The 14,853-nt window shown below is 41.0% G+C and overlaps 1 protein-coding gene across 1 annotated transcript in view; it reads right to left on the reverse strand.

Moving 5' to 3' along the window:
* Positions 1 to 4,207: 4,207 nt before the first annotated feature.
* ZC3H12C (zinc finger CCCH-type containing 12C) overlaps positions 4,208 to 14,853 on the reverse strand; it is a 37,856-nt gene continuing 27,210 nt past the window's right edge. Inside the window, exons 3-6 of the mRNA XM_058018255.1 lie at positions 10,554 to 10,693; positions 7,642 to 7,876; positions 6,654 to 6,760; positions 4,208 to 5,905 (exon numbers count right to left, since the gene is read on the reverse strand). Of these exons, the coding sequence (XP_057874238.1) occupies positions 4,506 to 5,905; positions 6,654 to 6,760; positions 7,642 to 7,876; positions 10,554 to 10,693 (1,882 nt within the window). The 3' untranslated portion in view covers positions 4,208 to 4,505. The remainder of the gene's footprint in view (positions 5,906 to 6,653; positions 6,761 to 7,641; positions 7,877 to 10,553; positions 10,694 to 14,853) is intronic.

Here is a 14,853-nt window from a genome sequence, read left to right on the forward strand (position 1 = left end):
TGAGCAAAAGGTTAGCTGGAAAAACCATTTAATACAGGTGATTCTAGGTTCAGTTACATGATTAGCCTAAACAATGTGCCCAAACATTTTTAATTTGAACAAAATTCTTAAACTATGCCTCTCTAAAATTTACAAAGTATATAAAACATGTGATTTGACATTTAGAAAACCTCAGCCCTTTTACAGAAAACAAAACAAGGCCATAGAATTTTAACTTTAAATCTATTGGTTTTTCTTCTCAGCAGTTTTAGTTCCTATGATAAAAAAACTTCAACAAACAGCATTTCACCATGGCCTTATAATGCAAGGAATAAATTAGCGAGTCACACTGTAAATAAAAATAAATAATTTCTAAGGTTTTTTTTTTAACCGTCTTTTTAATTGCACAGTATTTTAAATTTTCAGTAGCAATGAAAAGTCAGTTGGGTATTTTTCTAAATGCTCCAGAGAGCAGGAAAACATTGTGTCTCATTTTTCAAGCTCTACACATTGAAAACACCTTGGTCAAGCCATCAACTGATAAAGCTGGTAAATGTTTTGGTAGTCTCTTACTGTGGCAAGACGCTGCAGCATCTCTCCCCCAAGGCATTCAGTCCTCCGGCGCTCACCCTGCTGGGGCAAACGCCCCCAGGGTCCCCTTCCAAGTGAGGTACTCTGGTTTACACTGGCAGCTTGGGTATTTCTGGGAAGGTGTTCCCCATCAGCTACAACTTTCACAGCAGAAGTTCATCAACATCTCAGCTACATCCGCCCCTGCCGAGGCTGCAGGAGTCTCCTTCGAGGGCTTCCCCAGCCCCCCTGGCCTTCTCTCTTCAGTGTCACATGAACACATCAGAGCTGCAATGCAGGACCAAGCTACAATTCAGACATACCAAAGAAAATGGGACACCTGGAAAGGTATGACCTTACCTCAGACCATTAGCAGTGTCTTAAACCCACTTGCCAAATATATGTGTGTATATATACAAATATATATATATATTACACATATTTGAAAAAATAAAAAACAACAAAGTGATTAATACTGTCATAGCCTGGGTATATTTAGCTCAAAGTTAGTTACCTACAGGACATACTTAAAAACTCTTAAATACTTGCAACATGTTGTTGTATTGAAAACAGTTGTGAGGAGATACCTAATGTATGTGCATTAAAAATACTGTATATCAATATACTAGTACTGATGCAGTTGTAACAGCTTGGGATTTTATCTATAAATACAGAGTTTCTGCTAAGTATCAAAACAACTCTCAAGTACTGAGGACAAAGGGAAGTTTTGCCCTCTTCTTAGCTGAGGGACAGCTCTAACTTGAAGGTACTAAATCCTTCATTGCATCTCTGGCACTCAGCTGGGGCCAAGAGAGCATCACTGAATTAGCTCTGCTATTTAAGGATCATGGGAGGTTACAGCTCAGTTATTTGCATCAATGCAAGTACATAGACAAAGGTAGTATTTGACCAGTATCAATCACTGCATCCATGTTTGTTACTGGTGTACTCTTCAGAAGTTGTTACATATATAGACTGATCTCATTATGGAGATGTTCACACACAATTCCTCCGTTACCACAGCAAAACAAAAGGAAGTATCAAGGCAAATATTTTGTCCACAGTAAATTTCCTTTACCCAACATAAGCGAGTCTAAGGGGAACTAGCACATCATTGCACAACATTAAAATCCACCAAATTACTCCTGCTCTTGTATTTTTAAAGCATTTTCAGTGCTTGGGTGCAAAGCACAGAACCTATCACAAGAATTCCTAGGGATCACCACCCTTTGGGGATTCAGCACTGCCCTGGCTGTGTGCTGAGGCAATGGACACCGGTAACTCAGCCTGGGCAGCTCCTCACACGGATATCCCAGCGGCCAAGCCTGCTGAGCCCCTGCTCTAGGCCAGACTGTGACATGTGCATGGCAGGAGCAGCCTGGTGCCCACACCACAGGAAAAACCACAAAACACTTCTATTACATATGCACCTTTCAGTTCATGCTTAAAGGAATTGAACTTTTGGCAGAAGTAAATACCTACACAAAAAATAAACGTAGAAACCCATTAAAACCACAAACACAATAACTGCATTATTAAAACAGCTGCATCTACACTATGGTGTAGTACTTCAGTGTAATTCAGTTTAACCAAATCTTAGCATACAACTAAGATGAGACCTATTTCCCAGTCCGAACCTCAGCGTCAGCGCTGCATCAATCTCTACATTAAAACATGCTCTACGGATGGTGACCAACCAAATCCAGGGAAAAACTGTTGCCACAGGTGAAGAGGTCTTCTCCCTGAACAGACAACGCAGGACAGATGGTGTAGAGCCCCTCTGGCCATGCCATGGGGACAGGCAATGGCAGAACCTGCAGCGCTCTGGCAGCGGAAGCTGCAGGAGCACCATGTCCTGAATTGGTTTGCTGAACATGGTTCAGATTATTGGATATGCCTATAGCACAATGCTCTTTAGAAGCATTTACTGTATACCCAAACCCTACTTGCTGCAACACACGGTGTCACACAAGTAGTGAAAATGTCTTCGTATTCAAAAGTGCTTGGACATCATTTTCAGGCAGCATTTTACCTTTATTTTAGTGAGTTCCCACTACAAAGATTTTAGAAGGAAGAAGATGCCAATAGTCTATTTTTTTGTTTTAGTATGTGAAATTGAGACAGACACCTAAATAAATACCTACTTTTACTTCCCTAAATCTATTCTATGTCTGAAATCTCTAATTTTTAAATAAGGGATAAAATGTTGCCCAAAAGACTAGTTAAAATTTTACATTTGTGTTTCTAATCTACAAATCAAAATAGTTCTCAGTTAAAAAGATACAATTTGTATCAACAGTAAAAGGTACTTTCTGGTTCTTCAGGGCCTTACTTAAAACTCCAGCAAGTGTACCAAAATTATCAGCTGTAATAGTGTAAACGAGTGACATTTTTTAAACACTGAACATCATTGCAATGGATGGAAACCTAAAACTGTTGGACTGATCATGTCATGGAAGTATATCTGACATCAATTGCAAAACCTATTTCTATTTTTCATATATATATAAAAAAGCTTAAGAGGTGCTAGTAAAACCCATGACTTTAAACCAGAAATATCCCTTACTAATGCTAAAACAGACTTGGCTTGTCTGTTTCTAAAACTACACTATTTGTGGCAAGAATCAGGCCTACACAATGCAAAAAGCGAAAAACTAACTCCAGGAACACATATGGTATCTTCTCTCCCCACAACCCCCCCCTCCCCAGCCAAAAAAAAAAAAAAAGTTTAAGTTATCATTTTGAGTTACAATATCATTACCATAGTGCAGATAATAAATGTTGCATATCCTGAACACACAAAACCTTTTCAGGCCAGCCTTGATAAATAGCAAGAAAAATCAAACAGTGTCTTAAATACAAAACTTGCATTGAGATAATTAAATTCATTTAAAAACAGGTAAATACTTTATGAAAAGCATATTTTATCCAGTACAGTTGTGCAGCAATACAAAAGAAAAACATATAAAACAACTAAACAGGGCCCTACTGTTTCAGGTCCCCATCTACTGACCAGAGATACACAGAGCTGGGTAACAACACACGGGAACTGAAACAGGGCAGCCTGGCTTGGGGCGGTTCTGAGCATTTGCAGTTTCTCTTAGCTCCCAAGGGGGCTGCAAATTCTCAGTACCTCTGAAAATCAGGCAATAAGGCTTTAAACATATCCATAAATAATTAAAAAAAATATATTCCCCCTCTGTTTGCATCTGATCTTACTAATTGACTGCATCAACAAAAACATGTAACTATTTAGGCAAAACAAAGAAAGCAACGAAAAGTGCCATACTATAAATTACCAATATATTGTTACCCATTTCACTGTTAACTGTTAACTTAGTTATTTGTTTCAAAAAATGAAGTCAGTGCTGTAGGAAATCTTTGTTTTCTACAAACAGGTGATTACAGCACAAAAAAGCTCACAAAAACAAACAAACATACATCAGACATACTCGTGGCGGTTTAAAAAGTTCAGAAACTTGGCTTGAAAATTGGCTTGAAAATTCCCTGCCAGAAGTAGCAAAATCCTCATTCTGCAGGTTAATATCTCACAGCCCAAGGATAAGCATCCAGCAAGTTAAAAAATGAAACTAAAAATCCCAACAAAATGTAACAATGATAAGAAAGTGCTGCATATAAACCCCTGATGCACCAAAGATTATAACCAGAGACCACAGATTTTTTTTTAATATATATATATATATTAATTTAAACTGGAACATCCTCCAGGTGTGAAAATAGCCATTTAAAAATTTTCAAACTAGAACACAAAACTTATCTGGTACTTCCAATGCATGGGGCTATACATACAGACTCCATGATACAGTATTTCACATAAACGGATTACTATATAACCTCCTTGCTGAGAAGGAGATCCCAAATGCTATTGTAGCAAACCTCCCTCAGCCTTAGAGCTGAGCTGAAAACTACGAGACACCACAAAGATGCGTCATCTCTCAATAACCTAGCTGAGATTTCTCCACTAAGATGGCAGCAGCGAGCTGCTGAGCGTCCGTCACGTGAGGGTTCTTCTTCATCACCATGCGCACGAGATCGGGGGGGAAGATGTTGCAGAGGTTAATGTAAACCTTCTCCCGGGTGTCTTGGAGCCTTGGGGGGTCTTGCGGGGGGATTCCACAGTAAGGGACGCGCCAGGGCTGCTCCTGCTGCTCAGGAAGGCTTTGGAAGGCGAACTGCTCGTAGCACGGCTGCGTGGGGTTGCTGGGCAAGGAGTACGTCTGGCGGTAGCCGTAGGCATCCATGCCGTAACTCTGCCTATCCCAGCCTCCCAGCCCTTCCTGGCCAGAGTAAGGCTTCCTGTGTCTTAAGGGGGAGTTTTCGTACAGGCGCGAATCTGAGATGCTGTCTATCCTCGTGGACACCAGGGCTCTCCCCAGGTGCAGCGCCTTCGAATGAGGCGAGCTCTGAGGCGCGGAGTACTCGTTGGGACAGCTGGAGCGAGCCCCGACTGCTGCGTGCTGCAGATGCACAGCCATGTACGGGATGGGAGATTTGTGGTGGTGCTTTGGTTCTTCGTGACTGTAGCTCTGCACTCGAGCCAGGGGCTCGTGGTAGCTCTGCAGGAAGGGCTGAGCATTAAGGCGGCCGTGGGCGTGCATGTGCTGGCACTTCAAGTTCTCCTCCAGCTGCGGGTCAGGAGAACTCATGTAGGAGCGGTCGCTGTAACCCACGTAGGAATCGCTGCTGCCACAGCTGACGCTCCCCTCGCTGCTGCAGTCGGAAGCTACGGAGCTAATCCGATAATCTGTGTCCAGGGAGAAGCGCCTCTCGGGACTACGCGGTCCCGATATGCTGAGATTTGAATATGCACTCAGCATAGAGTAATACCCTACGTCCACCGGAGACTCACATTTTGGATACTGGTCATAAGGCATTGGTGTTCCATGATTTTTGGTTGCCATCATCACTGTGGGATACTGTCCCTGTGGTCTTTGATCCTGAGGTGGGAAGTGAACTCCGGATGGAAGGCCGTTAGTTAAAGGTGCAGTACTTTGGGGTTTTCCAGCAGAGGAACTTGGTATGCTAACTAAAGAAGGTACAGACCTGGTTTCCAATTTGTTTTTGGTGGGAAGCTTTTCCTCCAAGTCCTGATAGACTTGAGTCCTTATACTAGGATCCGATTGCCTCTTTGGAGCAGCGCGCTTCAGCTCTGAAGTGCCCTCGCTTTTAGTGCTACAGGGAACGCTATTGCTTTTTACCAGTCCTCCTTCACTCGTAGTTTTGGCAGCTGTGCTTCTAGACATGGCACGGAGTTCATCAGCTACGGATCGCTGAGGCTGATTTCCTCTTTCTGGATGATAGTATTTGCATTTGTGTCCATAGGTACATTTCTTCCCTATTAATACAAATATAATCAGATTTTAAAAACTTCAAACAAAATCTGTTAGCCATCAAATAACAGAAATGCCCCTCATTTGAAGTTTTACTGTTGATTTGAAAGATCTTGCAAACAAGATTGGTTTTGTGCAACACAGGGTGTGCTCTAAGAGTTGCTCTCCTGTTTTGTGGGGAAAAAAGAGGTGGTGGCAGTGTCCTGCAGCTGGTGCTCTGGGAATGCAGACCAACTCTACCAGCCAAGTTTTGAGCTGGATGTGGCACTGCCAGGGAGGCTGTACCTGCTGTGTTGAGCCAAGGCAATATACAGAAAGAAAACTTAATTGGGAAGTCCCACAGCCATAAGGCCAGCAGGTTTCCGCTCAGTCAAGATGCCTGTAGGAATGCTCAGTAGCTAAACTTCAGATAACTCAATTAATTCTCTGGAAGAAAACCTCAATATTTCATGACACTAGAAACGGGCTTCTGGAACCTGCAGAATTTAGGTGCTGATTTGGATTTATTCTAATGAATGATTAATTAAGTTGCTTCTTTAGTTCAACTGGTAGACAGAAATGTTTTTTAAGTAACACATGAAAAAATCACTCCAGTTTCCACCATCAGCTCAGCATTTCAACCCATCTCAGGCTAAGATAACAATGTTAAAACCAATGTTAAAGCATTTTAAACAGTTTTGGCAGTGTCAAAATAAAGCAGGATGTTGGTCCCCAGTCCCAGTCCATAAAAATTGATGGGTTAAATCAAATTACCATATGGACATGGTTGCTTCTTATGCTCTGGCACAATAGGCTTCTTCCTAAGAAAATTGTCCAGACTTGGACCATGGCGGCCAAGAGGATCATCAGGAGGCATAAATCTACAAAGAAAGAACAAAGTATTATGGAAGCAAACAAGCCTTTTCATATTTCTCATGCAATGACCAAGAACCTCATAACTGTGCTACACCATAACCTGCCATCCTGATGTTTTTAAATCCGGGAACCTCAAGAGCAGTTTTGGAAAGCCACCTTTCTGCTGCAGATACTGCCTTGGAGGTGGGTCACAGGAACAGACTGTGTGGACACCTCTAGATTGCTAAGGACACCTCTGGTCCAGCTCAGCTGATGCTTTGTGGCAAAGCAGGGCTGCAAATAACCCATCCCAAAATCAAAAGTAAGGGTGCAATACAGGCAGCCATTTCTTAAAACACCACTACTAGCTTTGCAAAACTGTGCTGATTCTTGCATCAGCATTCAGGCACCTCAACACAAGTGCCTGCTTAGGGGAGCACCGAGTGCCTCCCACTACACAAAGACACCAGCAGGAACTGCAGTGGATCTGTAGGCTGGGGTAGAGTTACTATAGATGGATCTAATCAGACAGTTGAACTACAGACCCCCTGAAGTTCATTCCAATTTGGGTTCTTCTATGACTCTAGGACTTAGGAGTCTAACCACAGGCACTCAGAAATGTTGGTTCAGTATATCAACAGAGCTCGAATATTACACCATAGCATACATCAAATATACATTGATTGACATACACCAAAGAGGAAAAAATAGCATAAAAAGACATAAAAATGTTGCTACAAAAACATTTTCAAGTACTTCTGGTAAGAAGATCAAATTTATGATTGACTATTCCTCCTGTTTTCCTACATATACCTAATGATTTGGGTGTAAGATGAAAAATTTGTACAAATCTTCAAACTGTCCTTTCCTCTATTTCAGTGTCACAAGTAAAGACAGAATGACTTACTTGTCATTAACAAAAGAATACATCAACAAGCGTTCATCTATGAACTTCTTCCATTCTGGCTTTTCATTAGCTAGATCCCTGTAGTTATCATTGGAGACAATGATGCCATCTGACTCGAAGGCCAACTTCACTATGAATCGGTCATCGTAGCACACCACCCTTCTCCCCTGCACGCGCCGCGACGGAGTGAACACAAGAATCTTTTCCTTCTCCAATTTACGCAAGATTTCTTGATCTACAAGGAATAAGAATCAAAAGCCAAACAAGAAAGAAAAGAAAAAAGTTTGTTTAGTCTCTAAAGATATTAGACTTGAAGAAGAAAATCCAAGCATTTAGGACTAAAAATGTTTTATATGTTATAGTCCACATATGATATCTAAACTTATAGTCAGAAGTCTTCTGCCAATACTTTCAAAAAACCCTAAAAGCAAATCAAAGCCTCCTGCTCCACACCATTTCTCTAAGACTAACACAGGGAATCTTGTTCATGTTCCTGTGGCTCACAAGAAGAGCCATTTTATCAAAATGCCTGTGCAAAACTCCTCTGGCTAAAGGGGTAATTTTAAACACCACTGAATACAAAGTCTATATCCAAGTACAGCCACAGTTTTTCTGTAACTAAGATCCTTGGTAGAACTCAGCAAGAAACATCTTTTGAAAGAATTCCAGTAGCTCATATTAATGTGACAGTCTCATGAAAGTCTCTGCCCATCAACAGAAGGGGGTACCCACAAGGACTAGAAAACCCATATTCTGTACAAGCAAGCTCTCCGCACATATTAACAGCATTCCCCAGAAAGGCATCTGATGTAATTTTGTAACCAACAGCAAAAATTGTGGTGGTTTGTTTTGGTTTGGTTTTTTTTTTTGTTAACAACAGTAATAGTTTAGATTGTATCTTTGCTTGGATGGCTTACACATGTATATTTAAGTACTTATCAAAGCCAGACAGATTTCTCTTCAACCTTCTAGATAAGCATATTTAGCATTTTATGTAGTTCCTTCTTGTTCTACACAATCTGTCACTCAAATATCCCAAAAGTATTTTATTTTCCCTTTTTTCTCTATAGAACCTGGAGTTCCCAAGGAGCTTTGAAAGACAGACCTCAGGCTACAAAGGACATTGTACCAAGTACTGGGGCACCTAGCCCTTATGTTGATTCTCCTACCTATCACTCTCCTTGGAGCAGACAAACTATGAAGGAAAAATGCACAAATAAACTAGGCAACATCTAAAACAGCAGATGCTTGCATAGTGAATATGAGTCACTGCTATTAGCAATGGTTAAGATCTCAACTCAACTGTTTTGTAGCATAAGAAACTTGACAGGGAACATGCTCCATCTGAGAAAAAAATTCCAACAGGGAGAAATATAGCATTAATATCACATATAAGCAATACATTTGATACAAGCATTTATTTGCTTAGTAGAAAAAGCACACGATTTTAAATGAAATACAACCTTTTTGATTTCAACCTCCCCAATGAGTGAGAATGAGATGGAAGGTGATTTTTTTTCCCTGCTAAGAAAGAATAAAAAAAATCTGCCATGTGATTACTGGTGGGCATTGGTAAGAAAGATGAGGCTCTTGTTCAATCCAAGAGGCTTCTCAGGAATGCTGACAGTCCAGAACCATCCCCATGTTAGTCACCTAGGGCTTTTTCAGAACTCCAGCTGGCTGCGTATCTTAGGTGCGTATCTCCGGAAACAGAGTGTCAGCACCAGGTATTTTACACGCCTGGTGGCACACAGGCTTCCTGCATCCTTAGAGGAAAACAGAAGATGCAATATTTTTACAGAAGATACAATAACCTGCTCTGATCTTCCTCTCATTTCCAGGGATGACACATGGAAAACTGATTTCTAAGTCAATTCTAGCCTTGCTGCTTTCTTGAAACACCTTTTGGGGCACTTAGCCCTACACAAACTTCAAGCAGATGTCACAATTAGAAGTGGTCAAATTTTTATTTCTTAGCCAATGTTCTTCTCACACCCCAAACACCAGTACAGCAAAAGAGAAGGGTTTCAAGAGGAAGGCTCCACACTGCCAGTGCTGACAGGGTAACAACAGCTTTCCAGATGTTTCCTTGTGTTAACATGCTTTATTCTAGCAGCAATCAAGCAAATGGAATGAAGTGTTGAGAGGATCTTTCCAGATATTGGAAAATGCACATGGCAGCCAAAACATGCTTCTGTATTCTTTTAGAAGCTATGGCTCTTAGTCTCAAAAACTTCCCCTCCTTTAATGGTAGTCGTGTAGCCTCCTCCTGCTAAAATAAACAAACCCTTCCTCCTCTCTAACTTCTAGGTTTTTTTTAACCCCCAATTCCATTCTATTTCAACTTCAGGGCAGTTGGAGGATGTCTCTCCAGCCTTTACAAAGAACCTGTTAATTTGATGAAGGAATAAATACTTCCACATTAGATTTTTTTTTTCTAGGATAAACACATTCAAAATTAAAATTTTCAAAAATTGTTTATCTGCTAATAGTAATGACAAAGAGGGGTACCATTCCCTTTCTGTTTGGATAATTCCCATACCCCAAAGCATGGGCAGTGACAGGCCAGCCTGGCAGAATCTGCTCTCCACAAGAAATAATACTCAACAAATTACTAACTTCAAACCTCTTTGCTACTAATGCTGCACGGACATAGCAGATTTTAGAAAAGGCAACTACATTCTTTAAGAAGTAAGTAGCAATGGTATGGAAACTTCAGCAGATGATCAGAACAGAACAGGAGGACTTGGTGAGGGCATTGCTTTGTCTTTTCCCTGCCTATAGATCACAATGAAATTACTGCACCAAAGGTGCTCTCTGTTACAGCCTTTCATTGCTGAAGGTTTGCTCATTTGAGCAGTAGCACTTCTGCCAGGCAAAGCACTGAACAAACAAGCAAAGATGGAGCTTACCTGTTATAAGAGCATCTGGTCTTGACTGCTCTTTCCTCCACGCTGGCACAAACACAGTAACATCCTTGTGGCCTCTTTCCAAAAACCAATCTACTGCCAATTTGATTCCTCGACAAGAAAATACTTCTTTGTTCCCATGGCTGAAACACACACATGGAAAATCTTTATTAGATGACTTTTTCTATGACTATAAATGGAGCTCAGTAAAATGGAGATGTCATAGCCATGCTCTTCACTTGCTCCATGGTTTCTAAAGGCAGTTGGGAGTCTGTCTGAACCTTGCCCAAACACTGCCGTCATTTCCAAAACAGTGTGGGAGAGAGTTTCCAAACATATTTATTACCTGTACACACATTTGACAAGCAAAGAAAAATAGAAGTAGGGGTTTTTAAAAATTCTCATAGCCCAACCAAAAGTACGGGGTGTAACAGGCAGCTCAACGACTTGGTGAGGGAAAGCAGGAAGTCCAAAATACCAACATGAGAGTGCACTGTGCTTAGGAAATGGTAGCAGAGGAGCATAGGTGTGCACAGCAGCAGGGGATGGGACAGCAAAGCCAGCTGCTGCAGGAGCTCCACAAGGTCATGTGTGAACAGGGAATGAGAGAAGAGAAGGCCTCCAAGCCCAAGGGGATGGCAGGCACTCAACGGGACAAATTAGGCAAACTGGAGAGACTGTCCAAAATCAACATTGGCAAAACTAAGAATGTGCTTAGTATGTACTTCAGAAGGAGAAATTAACGTGTATTTAAAACACTGTGCAGAGACAATTAATTGTGATCAGACAAAAGCACAACAAAACATGTGTCTGTTGTGCAATAACTGTCTGCGGTAAGGCAGGAGACGCAATGATGTCATCTTCCAAAGGCAGACAAGTCCTTGCCCTACTTCTACATCTAGTTTCAGGCATGGCATTATAAAGACATAGATGAAATGGAAAAGATTCAAAAGAAAGTAAAAGGAGACCTATGGGGAAAGGCTGAAGGAAGCATATTTAGCTAATCTGGAGAAAAAAAGCAGCTTGTGGAAGAACAAACCAATCTTCCATGTATAGGAAATAACTGAAATGGAGGACAGCAATCAACCAATGGGTGTCCATAGAAAGGTTCTGGGAGCAGGGAGCTGCACGGTGGTTGCTGTGAGAAAAATCTGAGATTGCCCCATGATGGGCACACCCAGCTCTAGCCAGCTCCACAGTGCAGGAGATGGGAATGAGAGAAAACCATGGCATGAGAATGAGGAGCTGCTTCATGAAGAGCAGGTACACCCCCAGAGGGACTTGGACACTAGAGAACAGGAAAAGCACAAGAAGGAAAGGAGCAGCAGAGAAAAACTGTGACATTCTGACCCCAGTCCCCTGCACTGCTCACAGCTGCTCCAAAAGGACTGACTGCCACCTGCAGCTGTGACAAGGTGTAAGAGTCATGCTGTGGTGAGGTAGTGAGGAGGACACATGCTTGGAGTGAAGCAAGCCTGGAAAAGAGGAGAGTCTTTCCCCTAAATATTTTAATGTTAGTCTTTTTTGTCTCCCAATACCTGATTTAGAATTAAATATTTATATTAACTGGCTATAAATTAAATTGAATTCCCCAAGCTGAGTCTGCCTGACATAAAAAATTACATGATGAGTGATCTCCCTGTCATTATTTTGAGCCATGGGTTTTCTTGCTTCTGCTCCTCCTGTTTTCTCTCCCATTCTGCTGGGAGGTGAGCCACAGCCAACCCACTACAGTCCCACTGGATAAGGACAGAAAAGTCCTTAACTAGAGCTAGGAACAGCTAAGCACTGTGTTAGTAAAAGCTTTCTCCCTGATCTGTGGGACAGTGTGGCCATGGATTTTGGGATCTCCTCATGGGACACTTTGCAGAACAAGGTAGACAGCTCCTCTGAGGTCTGTCTAGGTTCTCCATGCACAGAAGACAAACAACTTTTGTGACATCCCTCCCAATCTTGCAGCTCTGTGTAGCAGAAGAAACACAGGGGCATGGAAAGAAGCCATCACCTTTCACTTGGCTGGCTTGTCATGAATAGCAGGTATGCCACAATCTGCTTTCCAGAAGGGTAAAAGACAATGCTTTGTCTGTGATTAGTGAAGGGGACAATATCATGACAGATAGCCACAGGAATTTTAGAAGTCCCTTTCTCCTTGCATGTCTTTGGGTAAATAAAATACCAGAAACTTATTTTAAAACTTTTTCCCCCTCAGTAGGAAAGTAAGTACCTACTTTTTCCACCTTTCTAAAACATAGCACTGCTGTGTCTTCTTGACATTGTGAGAACTTGAGTAATTGTGCAATAGACAAAGTGCCAAAGAAAAAGTGAGAACACTTTTGCAAAAATGTTCTGATTTCAGAAGCCTGTGAAGGAGGTGGCGTACACTTGCCCCTGAGTCAAGAGAGAATGAGTCATGGCTAACACTTCTTACAAAGCATTACTCTCAGCAAAGGCTGGGTTGAACGTCATAGATCCCAAACAAAACGAGGAAAAAAAAAAAAAGGAAAAAGGAAAATAAGAGCCCACTACCATTAACTGGATTTAAGTGAGAAAGTGTCCTACTTCCTCTTGTAATGAAACTGGAGACAATATCTGCAAACATAAGCATGTACTCTGATACTGCAATTGTTTCCAGGCATAATGATTCGAGCTTGTAGATTTTAGCTGCCATGGGGCACTCAAAGGATAGTTTAAGCCCATCCTCTGTGCCTTTAGGGCTACACTAGGAACACTGTCAGGAACAATATATCTATGTACCTCAATATCCTATTCAGCTATACTTATAGGGCTCTGCAGTAACACATCCCCTGTTTTCTATGATCACATCACACAATACTGTATTACATCATAACAACACTGTAATAATAGAACACAGACCAGAATATTTTTCTAGGCATTGTTTTATACTATACAACTATCCTTGTGCTTTTTTGGCTGCAAGAGTGGTATGTCTGTGTATTTCAAAACTTACCAGGAATAGGAAACCAAACCACACACAGATGTGAAACACTTAAAGTGCACATGCACACAATACATAGCAAAAATGGGCAATAGTATTTAATCCATGGTATAATTCCATCTTCCCTTGAAAACACAAGATTGGGACACTTGGTGCACATTCAGTGTCCAGGGGGCAGCCATAAGGCCTCCTTTGCAAAGCCTGAGACAAGAGGTTACTGCTCATGCTATCAGCAGGCTGGGTGCAATCATAAACATATTGTAATCCATTTTAAAACAGTCAGGAAGATCTTGTTCCAGCTATTAAATTCCACTGGAATCACTGTACTGTGATTACTCTAAACAATCTCCATGGTTTCAAGTGGATAAACCCACTTTTCATTCCTGACAATGAAAAAGTGGTGCATTAGACTACGTTTTAGCAGCGCTATGTTTCCTTCCGCAAATCTGAGAAATAATTTCAGGAAAAAAATCCTGGACTCTTGGAAAAAAAAGACGTTCTTGCTTGTTGCTTTCCATCAGGTTGTAGCTCAGGCCATGCTTTTAAAGGCAAAGGGAGAACCAGGCAGTTCAGCTGCTTAGTTTTCTATTGCATAGTACAGAGTATTAAAATTCTTTCATCCAGAATAGAAGTTTTAAATGCACTTAAACTGTATGAAACAGAAGTGGGGAATGCATTACAATGCATATCAGCTATTCTGCACTGCTGAGTAAGTGAATTTATAACTTGTATAAATCTTCACTGTTTTTTCTGCTCCTTTTCAGACACGTGCCTGAGCTTGGATCTGAGCGGATACAAATTCCAAGGAATTGAAATAATTAGTGAGAAAGTCTGTGAAAGAGATGTGCAATTAAAATTTGTTCTTTTGTTTTGTTGTCAGGCAGATTTGATGCTCTTCATTTTGTGATCATTGTGCTTCGTCAGCTTTATGATACGTCATATGGTGAAAAGACTGAAATCATGCTGCTGCTTCTGACTTTTTTTCCTTCTTCTTAGTTGTGAAGAAGATGAGAAATGTTTGTACTTCTTTGTCAAGAAACTTCCTTTAAAAAAATCTCCTTCCAATCATTAGGAATATGAGAAAGCTCAGATCAGTCAGCTGTAGCCCTGGGTGAGATACTGGTTTATAGTACTTTGGTTCTGTTTGATGACTATATTTCATCTACCACTCTCAGTTGCAATATAAAGTTTATTCCTTTAGAAGTACCTATTTCTTTTTCATATCATGTATGAATGATTCCTTTTACCATCATGTTTATATTTGGTCTGTTGATAGTTGTAATTTTATTTTTAAATGAAAGAAAATAAAGTAGCATGTCTCCTGAGCAGAAAAATCAATCAAGCATT

The sequence above is a fragment of the Melospiza georgiana genome, chromosome 2, assembly GCF_028018845.1.
Source record: "Melospiza georgiana isolate bMelGeo1 chromosome 2, bMelGeo1.pri, whole genome shotgun sequence".
Taxonomy (NCBI): domain Eukaryota; kingdom Metazoa; phylum Chordata; class Aves; order Passeriformes; family Passerellidae; genus Melospiza; species Melospiza georgiana.